Source organism: Elephas maximus, chromosome 1 (assembly GCF_024166365.1).
Source record: "Elephas maximus indicus isolate mEleMax1 chromosome 1, mEleMax1 primary haplotype, whole genome shotgun sequence".
Lineage (NCBI taxonomy): Eukaryota > Metazoa > Chordata > Mammalia > Proboscidea > Elephantidae > Elephas > Elephas maximus.
Genome location: NC_064819.1, coordinates 175,346,480 through 175,370,608, shown reverse-complemented (window position 1 = coordinate 175,370,608; position 24,129 = coordinate 175,346,480). Strand labels below are relative to the sequence as shown.

Genomic DNA, 24,129 nt, shown 5'->3' with positions numbered 1-24,129 from the left:
ACGCGCCCTTAAAGCCTCTGCGGGCTGCGCGCCCGGCTTCCGAAGTCCAAACCCGCCAGTCTCCCCGGCGGGGCGCACCGGTCCAGCTGCCCGCTATCCCCCAGCTCGCCCTCCCCGCTGCCTCCGTCTCCCCTCCCTCGGTCCCCGCCCCCGCTCCCGCCTCCGCCCCGCCCCCCACGGCACTGACCAGCAGGAAGCTGCCCTCCCGGCTCCGGCTTAACCAGGTAGGTCGTCCAGCGGCGCCGGCTGTGCGCCCTCTGCTCGCTGGGGCCAGGGCTGGGAGCACGGGGCACGAGCCCTGCCAGGGAAATGCGGCCCGCCGGCTCCGGAACCGCGCCTGGCCGGTCCAGCGCGCCTCCCTTACTTCCGCGCCCCGCGCAGCCCGGCTTCGGACTTTCCTGTCCGGAGTGTGGGACCCCGCCCAGCCTCCAGTGGTCCAGCTTTCTCTCCATCCTCCCGGACCGCTCGGCCCGGAGCCGCCTCCCGCGCCTCGCACGTCCTTTGTTTTGGTGGTACCAGGCTGGGGCGCCCCTCTCTCCTCTTCGCCGAGGTCTTCCTCCTTCCACAACCCCACCCCCAAGGGAGATCTTTGTCCTTCCTGACGTCTAGCCGGCCCTCGACCAGGTGACTCGCAGCGGGTGACTTTAGACCCCTTCTGCCGTGGCGCTGCCCGCTGGGTTCCGGCTGGGGTCCCTGGGGCGGCGGGGCTGGAGCTGTGTCGGCTCCAGGACCTGCCCCAGTTGCTAATTTCCCTCCATCCCCCATGAGCAACCCCTCTCCGACACTCCTCAAGTTGCGTGGGAGCTGGAGCGTGGGGTGGGGGGACAAAGAGTGGCCTTGTCTTGGAGAGACTCCTGGGAGAGCGTTCCGGAGCTGGGAAGAGGACGGGGCGGGGCGTCGATGGGGTGGGAGGAGGCTGGGATGGGGACTTGGCGGCTGTCGCCCCTCGCCCGCCCTCGAGGCTCTCAGGAGCAGCGGCAAGTTTTCTGGGGAAGTGCCTTGACCACAGGGAGTCAGAAATACACTCAGGCCTCAGTCACCCAGTCAGTCGCAACATCCTCCAGCTTTTGAGGTAGCTTTAGAGGTTGGAAGTGAAGCCTACACAGTAAGAGCCTGCTTCCCCCTCGCTCAGGAGGGGAGCAGGAGTCACAGCCCACACCCAGCGTGGCACTGACGCCATCGAAGGGCGCCCGGAGCTGGGAGGCCTGGAGTGAGATGGGGCAGTATGGGTGCCCAGCAGCTAGGGGTGGAGGTATTAGATCTGCCTGAGCAAAGGAAGCCTTCCTCCCGGGCAGCCTGCCCTCCCCTGAGAAATTCCTCCAAATGCTGTTTCCACGGGCCTCTGCCTCCCGAATGCCAGCTAAGAACTCCTGCCCTCTGGGCCCTAGGGAGCGCAGTGTGTTTGGAGATCCCACTGGAAGGCTGAACTGGAGGATCCTCTGGCTTTCCCGGTGCCCCCTATACCCAGGACTCCTGGTTTTTTCTTTCCAAATTTGGCGCATTTGGAATGCATAGGATAGCAGCTGTCTTTGGAGCAGATCCTGGCTGTGGAGGGGCCCCAGAAGGGAGGAGCATAGCTAATCAGGGATAAAGCCAAGCTCCCCCCTCCCCCCAGCTACTCTCTTCTCCACCAGTTCCTTTTCCCTTCCTCCTTTCTCCAGCCCCCTTCTCTCCCTCCTTCTCTCCAGCAGCTACTCCCCTCTGCCCAGCTGCTCCCATCCACAGGAGCTCTTGGGGGCCTCCATGGCATTGCCCACTTCCACCAACCCAGCGCATGCCCACTTTGAGAGCTTCCTGCAGGCCCAGCTGTGCCAGGATGTGCTGAGCAGCTTCCAGGGGCTATGTGAGGCCCTGGGGGTGGAGGCTGGCAGGGGGCTGACCCAGTATCACAAGATCAAGGCTCAGCTCAACTACTGGAGTGCGAAGTCCCTGTGGGCCAAGTTGGACAAACGAGCAGGCCAGCCTGTGTACCAGCAGGGCCGGGCCTGCACCAGCACCAAGGTGGGTCCTGGAGAGTGGGGGGAGTCAGAGGAGGAAGGAAGGATGCCAGGCCCACACTGCCCTGTGTGTTCACAGTGCCTAGTGGTGGGCGCTGGACCTTGCGGGCTACGAACTGCAGTGGAGCTGGCACTGCTAGGGGCCCACGTGGTGCTGGTAGAAAAGCGCACCAAGTTCTCTCGTCACAACGTGCTCCACCTCTGGCCCTTCACCATCCACGACTTGCGAGCACTCGGTGCCAAGAAGTTCTATGGGCGCTTCTGCACTGGCACCTTGGACCACATCAGTGAGCACCACATGGTGACCTGGAGGGAGTGGGGGTGGGTGAACCTGGGCCTAGAGGCAGGCCAGGGTGGGACCTGCTGGGCCAGGTAAAAACAGAGTAGATAAGAGCCACTTCAGCCAAGTGATCTTCAGGACTTAGGTTCCTCATTTGTAAAATAGACAGTTGGGCTGAGTGATCTCTAAAACCTTATCTAGCTCTGACCAGGCACACACTGGTGCTCCGGGACACCGTGCAGCCAGGCTCCCTGTTCCTAATTCCCTCCTCCCTTCCAGGCATCCGGCAGCTTCAGCTGGTACTGCTGAAGGTGGCATTACTGCTGGGGGTGGAAATTCACTGGGGTGTCACTTTCAGCGGCCTCCAGCCCCCTCCCAAAAAGGGTAAGTATACCTCTGCTCCCAGAAACCCCTATCCACCAAGGAGATTTTAGTCTGACGAAAAAATAGGCTGGGATTGGGAGCCAGCCGAGTTTTCCTTTCTATTAGTGTGGCCTTGGGTGAACCACTCTGAGCCTCAGTTTGAGCATCTATAAAATGGGAATAGCATTTTCTTCCATCCCTACTTTCCATGGCTGTTGTGAAGGTATAATTTGATAGACAATGTATTATTGCTTTCTAAGCCATTTATTTTAATTAAACACGTTTATTTTAACTATTTTGCTGGCTTGCCCTGGTAGCGCAGGGGCCCCTTCCGACATCCACACCTTTGTGCCTCTCATACCTTCTGCCCCAGGGAGTGGCTGGCGTGCCCAACTCCAGCCCAGCCCCCCAGCCCAACTGGCCAACTATGAATTTGATGTCCTTATCTCGGCTGCTGGAGGTAAATTCGTCCCTGAAGGTGAGTGACTCCTTTCCCTCAATGAAGCCAGCATCGTGGGTTTTCTAGGCTATTATACCCCTCTTGAGGGTTCTTGAGTGGTGCAAATGGTTTATGCTCCACTAAAAAAACCCAGTCATGCTCCACTAGTAACCTAAAAATTGGAGGTTTGAAATCACACAGTGGCTCCACAGAAGAAAGGCCTGGCCACCTGCTTCTACAAAGATTACAGCCAAGAAATCCCTGTGGAGCAGTTCTGCGTGGTCACCATAACTCAGAATCAAGTCAACAGCGGTGAGTTTGGTTTTTGGTTTTTATACCCGTTATCCTGCCACTACCCACCCCCAGGCTTCACAGTTCGAGAAATGCGAGGCAAACTGGCCATTGGCATCACGGCCAACTTTGTGAATGGGCGCACCGTGGAGGAGACACAGGTGCCTGAGATCAGTGGCGTGGCCAGGATCTACAACCAGAGCTTCTTCCAGAGCCTGCTCAAGGCCACAGGTGGGGGCCTCTTCCCCTTGCCTGGCTGTGGGCTGGCTCCCTCCTCTTCCTTCCCTGAGCTGTCCTCAGTCCAACAATCTCACACTTTTTCGTCTTTGTGGCTTGGCAGCAAAGGGGAAAGAGCCTGTGTCCCAGGGATTCAGCAGGCACAACCCACTGGGCTACCCTGCATGACATGTGTTGGAAATTTCTCACCAAATGCATATACCACAAGATCAAGGCTCAGCTTAACTTCTGGAGTTCCTTTGTGCTTCATTGCTTCGTGCTCCTCTATAGGTGCTTTAATACAAAATATAAACACGAAACGAAAGTGGCACTTCAAGAAGATGCCCTATGTTACTCTGGCGGCATACTGCCACGCCCCCAGGGAAGTGCACATCCCAGCTTGTGAGGCCAGGCTGTCATCCACAGCATGTGACTGTGTGGTACAGGTCTCCCAGCTGCTAGCCTAGCCCTGTTTCCATTTTCGCCGCTAGCCCTCAGCCCTCCTGGGCCTGAGACAGATGGTCCTGTGTCTGTGAGACACTCACTGCAGTCTGAGCTGCTGTCCCAACTCACAGGTCAGCCATGGTGGGTATTTGGAGAGGTGACGCACACACATCTCCTGCTCCCTTCCCTGTCCCCCAGGCATTGATCTGGAGAACATTGTGTACTACAAGGACGACACCCACTACTTTGTGATGACAGCCAAGAAGCAGTGCCTACTGCGACTGGGGGTGCTACGCCAGGTGTGGCCCATGCCAAGACAGGGAGGGGCTGGGTGTTGGGCCCTGGGAGGAAGAGGCTAAGATGGGGTGTGGAGTGGCCCCACCTTCTCCTGCCTCTGCCCCAACTTTCCTCCCCTGGGATTTACATGGCCACCGGGATCATAATCTGAGCTAAATACCTTACACCAGCACCAAAACATCAGCAGTCCAAATCCACCAGCTGCTCCTTGGAAACCCTGTGGGGCAGTTCTACTCTGTCCTACAGGGTTGATGTGAGTCGGAATTGACTCAACAGCAATGGGTTGGACAGCTTAGAGGACCAGGCTTCATCAGACTCCCCACCAGTGGGCTTTTGGTTTATACTACAAATGTAAGCTCCCTGAGGGCAGGGGCTTTTGTCTCTTTGTCCCTTTTTCTTCTTGTCAATTCTCAGTGCTTTGAATGGTGCCTGGTATGTAGTAAACACTCAATAAGTATTTGCTTAATGAATTAACTAATTGAGTGCCTACTATGTGCCAGGTACTATATCGAGAGCTTTATATGAATTTTCCCCTTTAATTCTCATGAGTCCCTTGAGAGATAGGCATGTTTTCTTTAAAGTATGAGGTAACGGAGGCTTGAGAAGTTCAGTGTCTTTTCCAAAGCAAGTGTGTGACAGGAATGATATTAGGCCTGTGTGGCAGGGCAGGTCCTGGGGCCCTCAGTAGCAGGCTGAGGTGGAACGGGCTGGGGCCGTCAGAAGCAACCTGTTGCCTTGAGTCTACTCTGACTCATAGTGACCCTATAGTGTGAGGCAGGACATTTGAATTTTACCTTTGACTCAGTCTTCAACTGCAAGGTTGTCTGGGGAAGCCCTTTCTCTTCTCTGGGCCTCAGTATGTGCACCCTGAATACCCAATGGGATGGGACTGGCCATTTGACCCTGCTGGTTCTGATCTGTTGGCCATGTAGGACTATTCGGAGACCGATCGGCTCTTGGGAAGTGCCAATGTGGTGCCCGAGGCTCTGCAGCACTTTGCCCGGGCAGCTGCTGACTTTGCCACCCATGGCAAGCTCGGGAAGCTGGAGTTTGCCCAGGATGCCCACGGGCACCCTGACGTCTCTGCCTTTGACTTCACAAGCATGATGCGGGCGGAGAGCTCTGCTCGCGTGCAAGAGAAGCACGGTGCCCGCCTGCTGCTGGGACTGGTGGGGGACTGCCTGGTGGAGGTGAGGGGGTTCAGGGTTCTCTGATTGGGGAGAACGGTGGGGCTTTGAAAGACAGGGACTGCCTGTAAGGAGGTACAGGGATTTTCTGGTGGGGGGTGGAAACTTCCTAATAGAGAAAATAAAACCAAACGAGTTGTCACTGAGTGCATTCTGACTTATGGCAACTACACATGTGTCAGAGTAGAACTGTGCTCTGTAGGATTTTCAGTGGCTGATTTTTCAGAAGTAGATCATCAGGCCTGTCTTCCAAGGCACCTCTGGGTGGACTCCAACCTCCAACATTTCGGTTAGCAGCCGAGCACGTTAACTGTTTCCTTCACCCAGGGACAACTCCTAATTGGGAGGAGGTAGTAAAAAATGTTTGCTTGTTGAGGGGAGGAGCTGAGGGCTTCTTGGTGTAGGTGAGAGGCTGCTAGTGTGGTGAGGGGAGCCCCTCTAGTCTGGCCTTGGGGGGCATATGAGCTTGGGAGTGCTCTTATTGGACACTCACTGAGCTGCTTACTGTCCCTCTGACCCTGCAGCCCTTCTGGCCCCTGGGCACTGGAGTGGCCCGGGGCTTCCTGGCCGCCTTTGATGCAGCCTGGATGGTAAAGCGGTGGGCAGAAGGTGCTGAGCCCCTAGAGGTGCTGGCTGAGCGGTGAGGCCTGAGTTATCAAGGGGACTGAATGAGGGACAAGAGTCAGGGAGAGGGGGAAGGGGTGGTGGGTAAATAGACGATGGCCTGGGCAAAAGAGAATAAAGGGAAGGTCTGACAGTCTTGAGGGGCAGGTGCTGATGGGCACCCTCCTATTTGTGCCCTGGCCCTCACTCCCCATCCCCAGCGAGAGCCTGTACCAGCTCCTGTCACAGACATCCCCGGAAAACATGCACCGCAACGTGGCCCAGTATGGGCTGGACCCAGCCACCCGCTACCCCAACCTGAACCTCCGGGCTGTGACTCCCAACCAGGTCAGAACCCCTCCCACCCCTAGACTTCCTAACTCAGCCCAGTCACTGCCCCTCTCCATCAGTCCTACCCCAGGCTGGCCCTTCCTTCATGGGCTGAGGTGGGGGGTGTGGTAAGCCTGACTTGAAAACTAAAGGGGCTGCCTTAGGTACAAGACCTGTATGATGTGCTAGCCAAGGAACCTGTGCAGAAGAAGAGTGACAAGACAGACACAGGAAAGCTGGCCACTGGTGAGCAGACCCTACTCCAAAGGGGGTGGTCAAAATATTTACCGGCAGCCTCAGGACAGGAGCTATATGCTGGAGGATGCTTTGTTGTTGGGTGGTGGGGAAGTTGGGGGTGTCCTGGAGGAGTGGAGGGGCAGCGGAGCACTCAGCAGCAGCTGTTTGCCCATCCGCATGGAAGCACATCGATATTTTAACAGCCCTTTCAACCCTAACAGTGCTGACTCTCGCCGTGTGGTGTTGCCTGACCCGTTCCATCATGCAAACCCTTTTGAGCCTCTGGGCCTCCCTGGCCCTCTCTGTTCACAGCCTGCTGACCTCTCTGTGGTTAATTGTGATTTCACTTTATTCCTTCTCCTATTTTATTCCAACAAGGGATTATTTTAAATGAGAAAATTGGGGTGGAGGAGGTGCAGCTGAGAGTGAACCTCAGGCTGGTGCCCTGGTAGGGATGGGGTCCCTGACTCCACCTCCCACAGAGATCCGCACCCCCAACACTGGCTCCCTGTATGCCAAGGCTGGGGCATGGGCCTTGGGCACAGCATAGCCTTCTCTCTCATGGTTGGCAGGCACCCAGGAGGCATTGCTACGCTGGTGCCAGGAGCAAACCACTGGGTACCCAGGTGTCCGTGTCACTGACCTGTCCTCCTCCTGGGCTGACGGGCTAGCTCTGTGTGCTCTGGTGTATCGGCTGTGCCCTGGCCTGCTGTGAGTTGGGGACCAGGCAGTGGTGGGGGCCCTTGTCAGACCGTATCTCTCTTTCATGCCCCTGGCCCTCCATCTCCTTCAGGCAGTGAGGAATGTAGCGAGATTACTGCGTGGGAGGTAGCCTGCCTGGTTGAGTCTGGGCTCCACCGTTTACTAATAATCCTATGCCCACAGTTCATCTCCCTAGAGATAGAATTCCTGCCTGCCCTACCGTCTGAGTCTCGTGAGAATCAAGTGCACTAAGATAGGGGACAGCTTTGTAAGTGGTAGAGTTCCCCAAAGGTTAGAGCAGCTATCAGTGGACAGGAGGTGGCAGAGAGGAAAAAAAGAGAACCTCACACCCTCTCCTCCCTTTGGGTCCCCCACCCCCTGTCCCATCCCTCCCCTCCTGGCGTCCTCATCTCCCCACCCCTCTTCCCTCCAGTGGGGTCAGGTCTTGTCTCCCGTTGATTTCTCTCCCCCATACCTCACAGGGAACCCTCAGAGCTGCAGGGGGTGGGGGCTTTGGAAGCAACTTCGCGGGCGCTGAAGGTGGCAGAGCAGGAGCTGGGCATCACACCAGTGTTGTCTGCACAGGCAGTGGTGGCGGGAAGTGATCCGCTGGGCCTTATTGCCTACCTTAGCCACTTCCACAGTGCCTTCAAGGACAAGCCCCACAGCCCAGGTGACCTGGGGGGTAGGTGTGTGGGACAGTGCTGGGGTGGGGAGGTGGGGGGTGTGTGAGAGGGTTGAGAGCCCTCTGAGGGCCAGCCTGGGCGAGGTATCATTTTTGGCTGGAGTGTGGCTGTCTGCTTTAGGGATATAGTGTTGGCCCACGACTTCCCCTGACACCCCAACTCCCCATGCAGGCCCCGTCAGCCAAGGATCTCCAGGGACCTCCAGCGCTGTCTTATTCCTTGGCAAACTGCAGAGGACCCTGCAGCGGACCCGGGCCCAGGTAGAGAGGCAGCAGAGTTCCCGCTAGCAGGAGTGCCCAGTGGGAGATCCCTGGGTGATGGTAGGGAGAACATTCAGAATGCAGGAAGGGAAACTAGGGGCTCAGAGCCCCATGCTCAGGGTGTAGGACTTCTTGCAGGAAAATGGGGAGAATGCTGGTGGCAAGAAACCTCGCTTGGTGGTAAATGCAAGCAGGGGCTGGATGGTCCCTGTCCCATGTGTTGTCTCCCTTCATCAGGTATTGTCTGCCATATGTCAGTCCCCCCATGTCTTGCTCCCCACCCCGTGGCCTGTAACCCCCCAGCCTGTCCCCCTTCCTAGCCTCACTCCCCTCCCCTTCCTGCCCTTTCATCTGTGCATACCCATTCCCCAGCTCTTCCGGCCCCTCTCCCTCCTGGCCTGAACATTTACCCCGCCTTAGGTAGAGGCTGAGATTCCAAGTACTGAGGATCCACCTGTCCCAGAGCCCAGTGTACCCCTGACACCCCCACCCCAAAACCAGGAGGTGAGAACAGGACCCTTTCTGTACGCAGAGGCCCAGGGAGAGCAGGGCAGGAGTGTTTCTGGGGTGAACTTTCAGCTGGCCCTCGCTCCAGCTGATCCTGTGTCGTGGGGCGATGCAGGTTGGTGCTGGGGACCTGTGTGCACTCTGTGGGGAACGCCTCTATATCCTGGAACGCCTCTGTGTCGACGGCTGTTTCTTCCACCGGAGCTGCTTCCACTGCCATGTCTGTGAGGCCACGTTGTGGCCAGGGAGCTATGGGCAGCACCCAGGAGATGGTGAGTGGGCCTGGCCCTGCCTGGGCAAGGAGCTGGAGGGTTGAGGGGAATTGGGGTTTCGGGCATGATGCAGAAACAGGTTCAAGGTGGACTTTTTTGCCGAGCTCAGGGTCTTTTCTCTCACCTCCAAGGTTCCAAATGAGGGGTTCTAGGGAACCAGGAGGCTGGCAGAAATCCCCCTGCAAATCCAGAGTCCTGTGTCTCCCTTCCCCACCCCCAAATGCCACTTTGTCTGATAACTTATCACTGGGTTGCCCCCATCTGATGCCTCCCTCCTCCTCGCTCTCCCCACCTTTCCCAGGACACTTCTACTGCCTCCAGCACCTGCCCCAACCAGGCCACAAAGATGATAACAGGGACACAGGCTCTGAGAGTCGGGTAAAACCTGTGAATGTGTATGTGTTGGGTGGGAAACAGGAAGGGGGTCTCTCCAGCTCAGCTGACTTCGTAAACTCCATGAGATATTTTTGTCTGTTTTGTATATCAATGTATTTCAAGCATCTAGAATACTGGCTGACGCTGTTCAGTAAATGCTTAGTGAATGAATAAATGCCACAACCCAATTTTGCTCCAAAGGGGTGGCCTCAGCCCTACAGTGGGTGGGTCAGTGACCTGACCATGTGGCTTTTCCAGGAGCTGCCCACACCAGGCAGTGACAGTCTGCCATCGGCCCCCTCGATGCCCCCAGTCCCCCAGGAAGGTACCAATCCTGCACCAAGTCCCAGCCGGCCTGCCCGTCAGCTGATTCGCCTCTCTAGCCCAGAACGCCGGCGGTTATCCTCCCTTAACCTTACCCCTGACCCGGAAATGGAGCCCCCTCCTAAGCCCCCCCGCAGCTGCGCTACCTTGGCCCGCCAGGCCCTGGAGGGCAGCTTTGTGGGCTGGGGAATGCCCGCCCAGGGACCTCAAGGTAACTGCTGTGCCTCTGCCCACAGATGTACTGACCCAGGGTCAGGGGTGGCATAGGGACTACTGCAAGGAGAATCCTGTGGAGGACATGGGAATCCCAGGCCATGTCAATCTCTCCTCTGCTCAGGGCTCCCTAGCTCAGCTCTTGTGGCCTTGAAGGAGGAGGAAGGAGAGAGTCCCCCCTCCAGTGAAGAGGAAGAAGAGGAACAGGAAGATATTGCTTTGGATGAAGACATGGAGCAGGTTAAGTCGGAGGAACCTTGGCCACCTGCTCTACCCAAGGCAACATGTCTACTAAACACTTCTGTCCCTGCCACATAGGAGGAGCCTACACCACACTCTCTCCGTTACGCCCTTCTCTTAGAATGTCGTCTTCACCCAGTCTGCCTCTTTCATGTCTCTAAGCCTCCATTTTATCTACCAGAACTTACCCCACTTCCAGTCTAGTTTTTTTCTGCCCCTCCCAAATGGAGCTTCCCCAGGCCCTATCCACCAGGAATCCAGCCTTACCCCTGACTGGTCTGACCCTGCCACAGGCCCTGCTGACCTTTGCCAAGAACTCAGGTACCATGGACAAGTATCCAACATGGCGCCGGACTCTGATGCGCCGTGGCAAGGAAGAGCAGATGAAGAGATTCTGCAAGGCCCAGGTGAGGCCCAGGAGTTCCTGGAAGTTGTGATGGGGTGAAAGTTCTGAGACTCGAGATCAGGGCTCCTCAAAAGCCCCATTCTTGAGTAACTGAAGATCTGTGGGCTTCCTATCTTGTACTTCTCAGGCCATCCAACGGCGACAAAATGAGATCGAGGTTTCTCTGATGGAGCTGGAGGCTGAGGGCATGAAGCTGGAGCTGGCCTTGAGGAGCCCCAGCAGTGAGTAATGACGGGGAGGACAAGCTAGGCTACCCCTCTGCTTACCAGGCCGGTGTTCCACCCTGAGCAATTCTTTCAACCGTCAGGGTCTGGCTCAGAGCACACAGCTCCTGGACACTCCTTATACCCATAACATCCCTCTTTCTCTAGGCTCTGTATCTCCTAAGCCCTTGGCTGGATAACTCCTGACCACCTCTCCTCTTCTTCCTTATCAGTTTCCCCAGAAAAGCAAAAGGCACTGTGGCTAGAACAGCTGTTAAAGCTTGTTGAGAAGAAAAACGGTCTGGTGGCTGAGGAAGCTGAACTCATGATCACGTAAGGGGTGGGAAGTGGTGACAGTGGCATGTGAACCAGGCCCCAGCTAGCTCCTGGACAACCATGCCTCATCTATTCCTAACCTCCGCAGGGTGCAGGAGCTGAAATTGGAGGACGAACAGTGGCAGCTGGACCAGGAACTACGAGGCTACATGAACCGGGAAGGTAGGTGGGACATAAGGAGGGGCAGACATCATGGGACTGGTGTTGCGTGAGCCTTGGGATCTCAGATACAGACCAACTGTACCAAGATCCCTGTGCCTCTGAAACAACTCAAGGGGGTAATCAGAGGATGGAGGTCCAAGGCCCTCACCTCTCCCTTCTTCAAACAGTTGCGCCATTGGGTTTTCGCGCATTTCCTTCAAAAAGAAACTGCTTCTAAATGATGCTAGAAACCACTGGTGTCAAAAAACCTCCCAATTTTACGGATTAGGAAATAAAGCCCAGGATCTAGAAGTCACAAAGACCAGGATTAGGTTGCGTCTCTCTTACCTCCCTGTCCTGTTGTTTTCTAAGCTTTACCTCCTCCCTTCAGAAACCCTAAAGACAGCTGCTGATCGGCAGGCTGAGGACCGGATCCTAAAGAAGCTGCTGGATGTGGTGCACCAGCGAGATGCTCTCATCTGCTTCCAGGAAGAGCGCAGGCTCAGTGAGCTGGCCTTCGGGGTGGGGGCCCAGGGTTAGAGATCTGGGGGCTGTCTGACTCCTGCCCTGTAAGAAAAATGCCCATAGTGCATTTCCCAACTGTGTTCTCAGGACCAGTGCCTGACCTCACAACCTCACCCAAGGACAGTGCCAGCCCTACTTATCTAGACTGCCTGAGAGAGGGCGTTATTGTTTATGGTAAAAACGTTTCTGCCACAAACAAGGCTCACGCTGCCTGAAGTTGGGGGTTAGGGGGTGTGCAGAGAGGGCAGATGTGTAGGAGCCTTCCAGTCTACTTTGTGACAGTCACACTGACCCTTGGCCCATCACTGCCCCTACAAGGAAGAAGGCAGAGCCGCTAAAGTGTGTCAAGTTTTATTGTTCTTCAGCTCTGTCCTCCTGTTGGGCTGGCTGAGACACCACGCTCAGGTCTTGGGCTTCCTTGGCTCTTCTCAGCACATGCTGGAGCTCAGCTTGGGCCTTGCATAAGCCTTTGATCTCTTTCATGTGGAAGAGGTAGACTGCACCCGCTCCCAGCACCAGTCCCACGCTGGGGCTCAAGAGCAGCCAGGTAACTTCCCCGGTCTGTCCTCCGGCCACCAACGCACACAGCAACACCAGGAGAAGCAGCCCCAGACCGATCACGCAGCTAGCGAAGGCAGCCCACCAGTGAGCCTGAGCCATGCCCAGACCCAGTTCTGTCCAGGCTTCCTTCAGCACAGCGATCAATGGTGACACCTCTGCTGGTCCTAGAACAAGGCAGGGCAGTGGGGCAGGAGGGAGAGGGTCAGAATGGGGGGGGCTGCCTTGAGGAGGGGAGGAGCCCAGGGAAAGGGGGGGTGACTCACCATGGGTAGGGCTGGGGCTGTGCTGGGGGGGGCTGTGCCTCACATACAGAGTCGCCATTAGAGCCTCGTGATCAGAGAAGGGGGTACCATTGTGAGGGTCATGGCCTGTAGTGGTTTTGAGGGTCTTACAGGAAATGTAGATCCCGGAAACTGCCTAGGAAGCATGAAGACCAGAGAAAAGCTTATGTTTGAGGGCCTCTTCCCAGAGAACCAGCTCCTGGCTATCCCCTGCTCCAGACATCAGTGCTCTAAGACTAGCTGAACAAGAATCAGCACAGGCTGGTGACAGAGGGCACACAGAGGGAGGAGCCTGACCTTGTAAAGCACATAGTCAATGCGGATGCCAGAGGGATACGGCTCCAACTCCTGCTGGTTGACGTAGCAGTTCTGGGGTACCATCGTACAGCCTTCATCACAGCCCTACGGGAGTATTTGCTTGCGGTAAGGACAGAGGCAAGAGGGCAAGAAGCTGGGGTGTAAGCAGGGAAATAATGAGCCAGGGCCTCACCCTAAAGTCCTGGGTCTCAAGGTAGGCATCCTGTAGCCCCGTCCACTCTTTCAGCAGGCGGCAGCCCAGGTCTTTTGGGTGCAAGTTGAGGTCCCCACACAACAGAACCACGTCTGCCCTCTTGGATGTGTGGCTGGGCAAAGTCAGGCTGGTGAGGTGGGAATTCCTGCCTCGCCAGCTCTGCCCTATAAATGGGGCCTTGGCCACCCCTCAGTCCCTGAGTCCCATCCCGCTTCCCTGTCAAGCCCAAGCTCACACACTGGATGAACTGGGCCAGTTCCCAAGCTTGGGCCACACGATGTGCTAGGTAGATGTCCTTCTGTCGATTGTACTCTGCATGGAGCTATGCAAGATAAGTGAGGTTATGGTAGATAAAACTGAGAATCCAAGAAACAAAGTCTAAATCAAGCTTGTGTCTGTCACTTGGCACGGTACTCAGTATAGAATGAGTGAACCACCTTGCCTACTGTGACCTTATGAGATCCCACCCCCACACCCCATGCCCAGATAGCACAGCTAGAAGAGTCCCATCTCTCCCTCTCAGGATTAGGCTGCCTGTCCCCTGGCACTGCTGGCTTCACTCACGTGGGTCACGTAGGCATTGAACACCAGTCCACTTAGATGGAGCACCACCAGCCCCACAGCCTTCCCACTGAACCAGTCACCATGATGGATCTGCAGGCAGGAAGGAGCAGGAACTCAGGGTACTGGGGGGAGGGAGCTGCAGGGCACTGCTACCTTCTTTCTGACCCTCACCTGCAGTGCTAGGAGGGCTGCCTCCTCTACCTTATGTTAATGGGGGGTGGGAGATAGAGGAGGTCAGAGGTTAGGCTTACCATGTACGGATAGCCATTGAGAGTGTAGACATGCTGGGTGAGTTCCTGGATTGGGTGTTTGGAGAAGACGCAAAGGCCACTGCCAAAGACTCCGCTGAAAGCCAAAAAAGCAGAAAAAGAAATACCCTGCCCCACTTTCCTCCCTCTTCCCCTTGTCTCCCAACTCTCATCAGTTACTTTTTTCTCTCTGCTGCTGAGACCAGCCCTGGAACAAAGAACAAACCTCCTACAGCCTCTGTAGGAGAATGATGGCGTGGCCTGATAATAAGGCTGAGATGGCTGAAGTTCTTCCTGATTCTACCACCTCCTGCTCCCACCCACACCCAGAGGGAGAGGACGCTGGCAGAGAGTAGGCAGGAAAGCAGGGGGTGCAGAAACAGTAGGGAATGGCTGGCAGATTCAAGAGCCTACTTGTCTGAGAACAGGCTTCTGGCCAGTAGGCTTCTCACCTCCTGAAGTAGTGTGCAGCTGGGTACGTGGGCAACAGCTTCTGTCTTAGGGACTCGAAGTCCTGCTCACTCCACACCTGAGGGAAGGGGGTAAAGATGACTGACCCCTTCCCCTAGGAGCAAAGTCCCCTCCTGCGCCCCCAGCTACCCCTCCTCCCACCCTCGGATCCATACCAGTTCCCCACAACGCTACCTCCTCCAGTAGAGCCAGGTCAAAGCTCTCAATGTTCAGAAAGTCTCCCAGGCGCTGCAGGCGGTCTACCCGGTGCTTGCTCCAGTAGAGAATGCCCCTAAAGAAAAGAAGGGCCAGGGAAGGTGACGACTGGGGGTGCTCAGCCCTCTGCAACCAGGCACCACCACAGCTGGACCCAGATGTGGACGTGCTGGTTTCCCCTGCACCCCAAGATCGTCGGACAGGGCGGTGGCCAGAATGTGAGGAAGGCTTCCTTCCTCTGGCTGGTGCGTGTGAAAGGAAATGTGGCCTCCAGATCCAACTCCTCGCCGCACTCACCAAAAGTTGAGGTTAAAGACCCTCAGTCTCAGGGAGAAGTTGGGCTTCATGGCACCGCCACTCTGGGGACAGCGCGGAAGACGCAGAAGGCTCGAGGCGGCTGGGGCTCACGAGACCGCCTGGGTAGGGGTGGACAGGGAGAGGCGCGCACAGGTGGGCAGTCCCGCTCCCGCGCCCCTCCGGAAGTCACGGCCGGGACCCCAGCGCAGTGAAGGGCCGGGATCCAGGCGGGCTCTGCTACGGCTTCCTTCTGCCCGAACCTGGCCTAGGGGGCGCGCGTCCCCGGACCCGGTCCCGCGTTACCCGGGCAACCAGCCCTCTGGCCACAAACTGGCCGCGCGCGGGCTTGGGCCGCTTGCCCAACCGGAAAGACGATCTGCCGCGAAACGCTGGCCCCCGCGGGACCCTGAGGTCCTGCGCCGGGCGCGCTACAGGCAGGTCTGAAGCACACGGGGCGCCGACCTCACCGACCCTTTCCCCAAGAACTCGTCTCCGGGCCTCGGCGGCCCGCGAGCCACTCTCCCACCTCTAGAAAGCTTTACAAGCAACAGGCGTACAGTTCAGAGGAGGCCCCGCGGAAGCCGCCACGCCCAGGCCCCGCCCCGTCCCGAGCCTCAGCGAACGGCGGGGGCGGAGCCGCGCGGTTGCCCCGGCGACGCGCACTGTTTATGCTCCGGGATAGGCGCGAGCCGCGGCCATGGCGAGCCTGGAGCCTTGCGGCTCAGGGAGAAACCCGTGCGGCCCGCAGCCTCCGCCCGAGGAGAAGCTGCTGCAGGTGAAGGTGGTGGGGCTCTTTAAGAGCTCCAGCTTTCAGATTGCGAAGAGCACAGCTGAGGTAACCGCAAAGAAACCAAAAGTGTGGGGCGGCCTTCCTGGCTTCCTGGAGCAAGGCGGCTTGGATTGCTCGCCCCACGCCCCCGAGTGGCGGAGCTCGGTGTTCTCTGGGAGCCCCCATCTCCGGGATCCCGGGCGGGCGTTCGACCTCCTCTTGCTTCCAAAAGGCGATCTGCGTGAAGGAAGTCTTCAGAATCTTTCCGGGGAATAAACGTAGTTCCTTCCTCTACATATACTCGCATTTTAGTCCATATTAATTTTAATTGTAGATTAAAAAAAATTAATAACAAAAATGTTAAGGTAAAAGTGTTATCATATAACTAGCTGATTTTTACGAACTCCTTGCTCGAGTGATTTTTAAAGACTATTGATTGGAAACCCTGGCAGTGTAGTGGCAAGGTGCTACAGCTGCTATCCAAAAGGTTGGCAGTTTGAATCCACCAGGCGCTCCTTGGAAACTCTGGGGGGGCAGTTCTGCTCCGCCCTGTAGGGTCGCTATGAGTCGGAATCGACTCGATGGCAACGGGTCTGATTTTTTTTTTAATTGATTCAGAAAGTTCTTTTCCTTAAATTTTCTATAGCAGTCACCGCATTCCAATCGAGTTAGGTGCCGCAAGGATTTCTTGGCCCACAGATTTTTCTTGGAGAGTGCAAACGTCCCTTTGTAGGCAAGAGGAACGATGTTTAAAAAAAAAAAAAAAAAAAAACACTTTATATAAAAAACTGGAGGAATTTGGCCAGGCCAATCAAATTGTGGCACACCTACAACCTGAATGAAGTAGAAATGTATGGCATGTTAAATGTAAAATTAAGCCTGTTAGCTTGGTTTTCTCTTTCTAGACCCGGCTGGACCCCAGGACCATTGTGTATCTTGCCCATAGTACCCTGCTGGATAGTGACACAAAAGGTCCCCCAAACGAGTAAATGAATTAGCAAACATATTAAGAAATCCCTGTCCTGTTGCCTGCTCACATTCACATAATTAAAAGTTCGCAATTAAATCAGGAAATTAGCTAACTTGTGAAACAGGTAAAGTTTACATCAATCTGAAGGAAAAATGTGATCAGAAGTCTGGAAAGGATACATGGAGCATTATAAGAAGTAGAAATCATGTCTGGTGTTCTCTAGGAAGATGAGACCAGCAAAGTTGTGGCAAAAGTTGTATTTAATGAGTTCGAGGGTTTTTTTTTTTTCCTTTTTCTTAGTTCCTTTTCTGAAGACCCATGTTTTCCATGCCTGCTCCATATTGTAGAGGAGGCATTGGCAAACTTGTTCTATAAACGGCCAAATAGTAACTATATTAGGCCCTCTGTCCTTGTCATGTGAAAGCAACAGTAGACAATTTGGAAATCAATGGCTATGTTCCAATGAAAGTTTATTATAGACACTGAAATATGACTTGCATATAACTTTCACATGACATGAAATATGATTTTTTGATTTTCTTCAACCATTTAAATATGTGAAAACTGTTCTTAGCTTGCGGGCCTTATAAAAAACAGGCACTGCACCAGATTTGGCTTACTGGCCATAGTTTACCAGCCCCTTCTGTAAAGGACACTAAGTCAAAAAAACAATATATTATATTGATAATGTTAATTTTTCCTTCCTTAAGATTTTGCCTATATGAGATTTTTGCCTCTTAAGATTGTGACCATTTGAATATGAAAGTATATCAATGTAAATTAAGCTTTACATTTATTCTGTTTTCATAAAGAATCCTCGGATACGTTCCAACATGATAATTTGTTAGAATCCTGGATGCCTCATTTGTTGACAGAGATTTAGATGTGTAAAAAGGAAGAATCAGTATTAAATATATTTTAATTAGGGAGTCCTTGGGTGATGCAAATGGTTAAGTACTCCACTACTAACTGAAAGGTTGGCAGTTTGAACCCACCCAGAGGCACCTTGGAAGACAGGCCTGGCGATTTGCTTCTGAAAGGTCACTGCCTTGAAAACTCTACTTCTCGGCACACATGGGGTCACCATGAGTTGGAATGGACTTGATGGCAACTAACAACAACAACATATTTTAATTTGACCATAGTCTATCCTAAAACAAACACTAAATTATGAAGAAATTCTGATGTGCTTAATTTGAAAACTGTTGGGCTTATTATTCCAGATGGTTCCTTGGTTAGAAACAGCAGTTATCCTGCATGACTGCCTCAAATTCAGCACAGGCACTGGAATTGAAAAAAGGACACGTCTGTTTATTGGGTGCACTATTACTGTTGCCCTCTTCTACCCCAGGGCAGGATACACCCACACCTTGGTGTCTCCCCCTTCGAATGCTGGCCCCTGTTGGAGCTTGCCAGGCCGGTGTCTTCTTTTAGCCTACCACAGAACCTCCCAGCACTGTCCTTAGTGAAGAAGGTACCAACTGCAGTGACTTGTTAAACATAAGCCAGTGGTCACTTTCGCTGTTGGCACATCTACTCCTTTCCCATTCTGAAAAGTGAGGCCTAATTGTTATTGCCTCATCTGTCCTTGGTTGCTTTAGGAGGAGGCCGGGTATAACTAATATCAGAAATCAAAACTTTTTTTTTTTGCAGGGATTGCTAACCAGTAAGAATTTTCTCTGAGTCATATAGACAAAACAGTATATGCTAACTCAAAACATACCCAAAACCTAAACCTGAACATTTTTAGTACTTATGTCTCCCTCCCCCCAAAGGGGTATAACCACAACTATATCTGTGTCATTCTTTACACATGAGTAAATAAAGGCGGTAATATTTATTTATTTTAGTTACAAGCAAAGTATCTGTAGATCCACGGAAGCAAGAGTTTAATTTATGGGAAAACTGGTCCTGAAAGAATCTGGCAGATCACAAAACTGTTGCTTTGTTTGTTTATTCACTTGCTATGTGTGGATAGTCCACTGTGTGGCAGATATTACGCTAGGTAGGAAAGTACGGAGACTAAGACACAGTCTTTGCCTTCAAGGAGCTTATACTAGAGGTGAAAGACAAATAAACAAGAGCCCCAATATGGACTGAGGAGCACCTTATGGAGGTAAGGACAGGGGCCTCTGGGAGCAGACAAGAGACGTCTATGTAAGTAAGACTGTGTGGCCCATGTGTGCTTTATATAAAACTTCTTGGAAGCCCCATGAAAATTGGGGGAAATGATTTGTATTTTAAAAGAGAATTTACTCTAAAATAATTATTTTAAAACCTAGAGTCTGAAGACTACATATCCATCCAAGTTTGAAGATCCTATAGTAGTTCCTCTTCAAGAATTTGCGTGGGATCAATATCTACAGGAGAAAAAAAGGGTAAAGGATATTTGGGGCATGGAGGATATTATCAAAGAAAACACTTTGCTTGCATTATTTATCTTTGCATTGATATGGAAAAACTGAAGCAATGACTTTAGTGTAACTAGATTTTTATTTCTTAAATTACGTACTTTCCCTAAATTATTTTAATCATTTTATCAGGCTGATTTAAAAAAAAAAAAAGTGAAACATTTTCAGAATTTTTTTTCTGGAAGTCATGTGATAAAGGTAAGTGGTAGACTCTCAGTGCTGCTGTTTACCCCGTTCATGGTTATCGCCCTTTCCATGCATGTCACTCACTCAACGCGTCCTGTGACCCCTGGCACCCAGGTTACTGTGGCCTGGTGCTCTTCTTGATCGTTACTCTAGAAGATGTTGGTGGGGATATGGCACTGGTATACCAAAGAGGCTGGTATAAGGCTGTTGCTTCCCACAGGGCAGCCTTGTCCTAGTTGAAGCTTCCTTCTCTGTATTTTCCCTCTAAGAGTACCCTTGGAGAACCCCAGAACCTAGGGAAAGCAGAGCTTAGTCCAGGATGGTATCTTGGGTGCCAGCCCTGATAGTTGGTAGTATTGCCTGAAGCATGTTTTGAGGATTCAGAGGTGGCATCCTAGCTCAGCAATGTCTTGTGTTTGAGGGGGTTGGGGATGGAGAGGAGGACAGCATGGGGTATGCCTCCTGCTTGTTATCCCTGGCCTTGTCCCATTGAGAATCCCAGTCCTAATTTCTCGGTTTCTCTGGACCCCCGCATCTCCCCAGTGGCTGATGAAATCCTATTTCCTTTGAGCCAAGTAGTTTCGATTGTTCTTTGCTTGGTCACAGAAGGATGTCCTTTGATCCTGTGATTAAGTATCTTACAGATAGTGATGCTTTATAAGACCACTTCCGTCTCTGCTTATTCACGTGAATGGTGCAAGAGACGAGTCAAGAATGTTGTTGGTGTTATTAGTTGCCATCAAGTCTGTTCTGACTCGTGGTGACCCCACGTGTTACAGAGTAGACTTGCTCCATAGCGTTTTCTTGGCTGTAAACTTAATGGAAGCAGATTGCCACCACTTTTCTTCCATGGTATTGCTGGGTAGGTTTGAACTGTCAACCTTTAGGTTAGCAGTTGAGTGCAAACCGTTTGTGCCTCCTAGGGACCTTGAATTAAGAATATCTTTTGTTAAGTCGCGTATCATTTCATAGCCGTAATGCATTTTTGTTGAAATACAAATAGAGTGACAGCAGTTATATGACACTTTTTATGTGCCAGGTCCCTAGGTGACACAAACGATTAAGCGCTTGATTACTAACCAGAAGGTTGACAGTTCATCTTACACACTGCTGGTGGGAATGTAAAATGGTATAACCACTTTGGAAAAAGATATGGCACTTCCTTAAAAAGCTAGAAATAGAAATACCGTACGATCCAGCAATCCCACTCCTAGGAATATATCCTAGAGAAATATACATGAATAGATATGCACACCCATGTTCATTGCAGCACTATTTAGAATAGCAAAAAGATGGAAACAATCTAAATGCCCACAACAGATGAATTAATAAACAAATTATGGTACATACACAGAACAGAATACTACCCAATGATAAAGAACAGTAATGAATCTGCAAAACATCTCACAAGATGGGTGAATCTGGACGGCATTATGCTGAGTGGGATAAGTCAGTCACAAAAGGACGAATATTGGATGAGACTACTGTTATAAGAACTCAGGAAAAGATTTACACACTGAAAAATGCATTCTTTGGTGGTTATGAAGGTGAGGAGGAAGGGAGAGGAGAAATCACTATCTAGATAGTAGGCAAGTAGGCAAGTGTCAACTTCAGGGAAGGGAAGGACAACACACAATATAGGGAAGTCAACACAACTGAACCAAAGCAAAAGCATAGAGGTTTCCTAGAAATAGCCAGACACTTTGAGGGACTGAGTAGCTGGGGCCGGGGCCTGGGGACCATAAGTCTCAGGGGACATCTAGGTCAATTGGCATAACATAGTTAATAAAGGAAATGTTCTACATCCTACTTTGATGAATAGCGTCTGGGGTCTTAAAAGCTTGTGAGTGGCAATCTAAGTTACATCTATTGGTCCCATCCCACCTGGGCAAAGGATAATGAAGAAAACCAAAGACACAAGGAAAATATTAGCCCAAAAGACCAAAGGACCACATGAACCAGAGTCTCCACTAGCCTGAGACCAGAAGAACTAGATGGTGCCCAGCTACCACCAACTAACGACCGCTCTGACAGGGATCACAACAGAAAGTCCCAGGCAGAGCAAGAGAAAAATGTAGAACAGAATTCAAATTCATGACTAAAGACCAGACTTAACTGGTCTCACAGAGTCTGGAGGAACCCCCAAAACTATCACCCCCAGGCACTCTGCTAACCCAGAATTGAAACCATTCCCGAAGCCCACTTTTCAGACAAAGGTTAGACAGACCTATAAAACAAAAAATAACACACACGAGGAAAGTGCTTCTTAGTTCAGTCAAATGTACGAGATCAAATGGGCAACTTCTGTCCAAAAACAGGACGATAAAGGCAGGAAGGGACAGAACTGGACAAATAGACACAGGGATCCTGGGGTGGAAAGGGGGAGCGTGCTGTCAAGTTGTGGGAATTACAACCAGTGTCACAAAACAATATGTGTATAAATATTTGAATGAGAAATTAACTCAGAAAAACAAAAGATTGGCAGGTCAAACCCACCCAGAGGCAGCTCAGAAGAAAGGCCTCCCGATCTGCTTCTGAAAGGTCACAGCCTTGAAAACCTTATGGAGTATTTCTACTCTGTACACACCTTAACCTTGTCTTTTCAGAAAGTTTTTTGTCCATCGATATAAGCATCATGTCTTGTGTTATATGTAGAAGTTCTTAGCATATTTGAAGTCTCAATGACTCAGTTAGCTAGATCTGAGCTGGCCTTAGCGTGGGTGTAATGCCACCCTTGAGGGATGGTGTTGGGGCTTTGGTACTCTCATGCACAGAGAAGACACAGAGAAGTCAAGTGCACCGATACGTTCGGCCTCAGCTTTAGAGTAAAGTGTGCCTACTTTCCACTGTACAGTGCATCTCTCCCACCAGGCTAACTAAAATATCCACAATTGAACCTTTTCTCCCTTTTTTATGCTTTGAGTCTTATAAAATGTGATGTTGATAAATTTAAACACTAAAGAGAGTATCGACCCAAAGGCTATAGCAGTGATTTACAGTTCAGCACGAACAAGTTCCCTCTCTCCCTGGAAGCAGGTTTTGATAAGGGTAGAGGAAGCGAACAATATTGTTGTTAAGTGTTGTCAAGTTGGTTCCAACCCTGTGTACCACAGAACAAAACACTGCCCAGTCCTTCGCCATTCTCACAATCCTTGTTATGCTTGAGCCCGTTGTTGGAACCACTGCGTCAGTCCATCTTCCTCTTTTTCGCTGACCCTCTACTTTACCAAGCATGATGTGCTTCCCCAGGGACTGATCCCTCCTGATAACATGTCCAAAGCATGTGAGACAAAGTCTTGCCATCCTTGCTTCTAATGAGCATTCTGGTTCTACTTCTTCCAAGAGAGGTCTGTTCGTTCTTTTGGCAGTCCATGGTATATTCAGTATTCTTTGCCAACACCATAATTCAGAGGCATCAATTCTTTTTCCATCTTCCTTATTCATCGTCCAGCTTTTACATGCATATAAGGCAGTTGAAAACACTTGGGTCAGGAGAACCTCAGTCCTCAAAATGACATCTTTGCTTTTTAACACTTTAAAGAGGTCTTTTGCAACAGATTTGCCAAATCCAATGTGTTATTTGATTTCTTGACTGCTACTTCCATGGGTGTTGATTATGGATCCAAGTAAAATGAAATCCTTTACAACTTCACTATTTTTTCATTTATCATGATGCTGCATATTTGCCCAGTTGTGAGGGTTTTTTTTTTTATGTTGAGGTGTAATCCACACACTGAAGGCTGTGATCTCTGATCTTCATCAAGTAAATGCTTCAAGTCCTCTTCACTTTCAGCAAGCAAGGTTGTGCCATCTGCATATTGCAGGTTGTTGATGAGTCTTCCTCCAGTCCTGATGCCATGTTCTTCTGCATATGGTCCAGCTTCTTGAATTACTTGTTCAGCATACAGATTGAATACGTGTGGTGAAAGGATACAACCCTGATGCACACCTTTCTTGACCTTAAACCACGAAGTATCCCCTTGTTCTCTTTGAACGACTGCCTCTTGGTCTAAGTACAGGTTCCTCATGAGTACAATTGTGTTGTAGAATTTCCATTCTTTGCCATGTTATCCATAACTTGTTATAATCCACACAGTTGTATGCCTTTGCATAGTCAATAAAACACAGGTAAACATCTTTCTGGTGTTCTCTGCTTTCAGCCATGATCCATCTGACATCAGCAATGATATCCCTTGTTCCACATCCTCTTCTGAATCTGGCTTGAATTTCTGGCAGTTCCCAGTTGATGTACCGCTGCAACCGCTTTTGAATGATCTTCAGCGAAATTTTACTTCTGTGTGATATTAATGATATTGTTTAATAATTTCTGCATCCTGTTGGATCACCTTTCTTTGGAATGGGTACAAATATGGATCTCTTCTAGTCAATCGGCCATGTAGGTGTCTTCCAGATTTCTTGGCATAGACGAGTGAGTGTGTCCGATGCTACATCTGTTTATTGAAACATCTCAGTTGGTATTCCATCAAGTACTGGAACCTTGTTTTCGCCAGTGCCCTCAGTGCAGCTTGGATCTCTTCCTTCAGTACCACTTAATCATATGCTACCACCTGAAGTGGTTGAACGTCAACCAGTTCTTTTTGGTATAGTGACTCTGTATATTCCTCCCATCTTCTTTTGATGCTTCCTGCATCATTTAATATTTTCCCATAGAATCCTTCACTACCACAACTCAAGGCTTGAGTTTTTGGTTCAGTTCTTTCAGCTCGAGAAATGTCAAGTGAGCAATAACCAAAACCAAACCCATTGCCTTCAAATCGATTTCGAGTCATA

The 24,129-nt window shown here is 51.6% G+C and overlaps 3 protein-coding genes across 11 annotated transcripts in view; 2 read left to right on the top strand and 1 right to left on the bottom strand.

Annotated features, from left to right (window-relative positions):
• On the top strand, positions 1-12,080 carry MICAL1 (microtubule associated monooxygenase, calponin and LIM domain containing 1). 7 transcript variants are annotated; one of them, XM_049898415.1, is made up of 25 exons: positions 1-224; positions 1,692-2,001; positions 2,077-2,284; positions 2,557-2,661; positions 3,014-3,118; positions 3,446-3,601; positions 4,229-4,329; positions 5,260-5,517; positions 6,039-6,154; positions 6,339-6,465; positions 6,612-6,693; positions 7,257-7,395; positions 7,869-8,071; positions 8,244-8,332; positions 8,471-8,569; positions 8,753-8,836; positions 8,955-9,111; positions 9,413-9,489; positions 9,745-10,021; positions 10,148-10,263; positions 10,557-10,670; positions 10,797-10,890; positions 11,106-11,205; positions 11,297-11,370; positions 11,741-12,080. In XM_049898415.1, exons 2-25 carry the CDS (start codon positions 1,744-1,746, stop codon positions 11,887-11,889), a joined length of 3,288 nt encoding a protein of 1,095 aa, XP_049754372.1. In that variant the 5' UTR covers positions 1-224; positions 1,692-1,743; the 3' UTR covers positions 11,890-12,080. The 7 variants fall into 7 exon arrangements, with proteins under 7 accessions (XP_049754372.1, XP_049754367.1, XP_049754391.1 ...); XM_049898410.1 differs by having other exon boundaries at positions 1,689-2,001; XM_049898434.1 differs by having other exon boundaries at positions 2-224; positions 1,689-2,001; positions 7,869-8,059.
• Positions 12,081-12,167: 87 nt separating this feature from the next.
• Positions 12,168-15,553, bottom strand: SMPD2 (sphingomyelin phosphodiesterase 2). Its single transcript, XM_049898469.1, has 10 exons — positions 15,003-15,553; positions 14,685-14,781; positions 14,492-14,568; positions 14,043-14,136; positions 13,792-13,881; positions 13,467-13,549; positions 13,207-13,339; positions 13,014-13,118; positions 12,699-12,852; positions 12,168-12,599 (listed from the first exon to the last, which is right to left on the bottom strand). Exons 1-10 carry the CDS (start codon positions 15,050-15,052, stop codon positions 12,226-12,228), a joined length of 1,257 nt encoding a protein of 418 aa, XP_049754426.1. The 5' UTR covers positions 15,053-15,553; the 3' UTR covers positions 12,168-12,225.
• Positions 15,554-15,581: 28 nt separating this feature from the next.
• PPIL6 (peptidylprolyl isomerase like 6) overlaps positions 15,582-24,129 on the top strand; it is a 36,057-nt gene continuing 27,509 nt past the window's right edge. For 2 of the 3 annotated variants that reach the window (XM_049898482.1, XM_049898491.1), the window contains exons 1-2: positions 15,582-15,837; positions 19,024-19,119. In XM_049898482.1, coding sequence (XP_049754439.1) covers positions 15,700-15,837; positions 19,024-19,119 — 234 coding nt within the window. In that variant the 5' untranslated portion in view covers positions 15,582-15,699. Of the gene's footprint in view, positions 18,858-19,023; positions 19,120-24,129 lie in introns of all 3 variants that reach the window. The other variant, XM_049898500.1, reaches the window with a different exon arrangement.

Coding starts and splice junctions, on each gene's coding strand:
- SMPD2 (XM_049898469.1), bottom strand. CDS start 15,052: ATGAAGCCCAACTTCTCCCTGAGACTGAGGGTCTTTAACCTCAACTTT. Junction 13,882..14,042: donor TCAATGGCTATCCGTACATG/GTAAGCCTAACC, acceptor TCCTGCCTGCAG/ATCCATCATGGTGACTGGTT. Junction 12,600..12,698: donor CAGCCCCAGCCCTACCCATG/GTGAGTCACCCC, acceptor GCCTTGTTCTAG/GACCAGCAGAGGTGTCACCA.
- MICAL1 (XM_049898415.1), top strand. CDS start 1,744: ATGGCATTGCCCACTTCCACCAACCCAGCGCATGCCCACTTTGAGAGC. Junction 2,002..2,076: donor GGGCCTGCACCAGCACCAAG/GTGGGTCCTGGA, acceptor GTGTGTTCACAG/TGCCTAGTGGTGGGCGCTGG. Junction 2,662..3,013: donor CCAGCCCCCTCCCAAAAAGG/GTAAGTATACCT, acceptor CTTCTGCCCCAG/GGAGTGGCTGGCGTGCCCAA.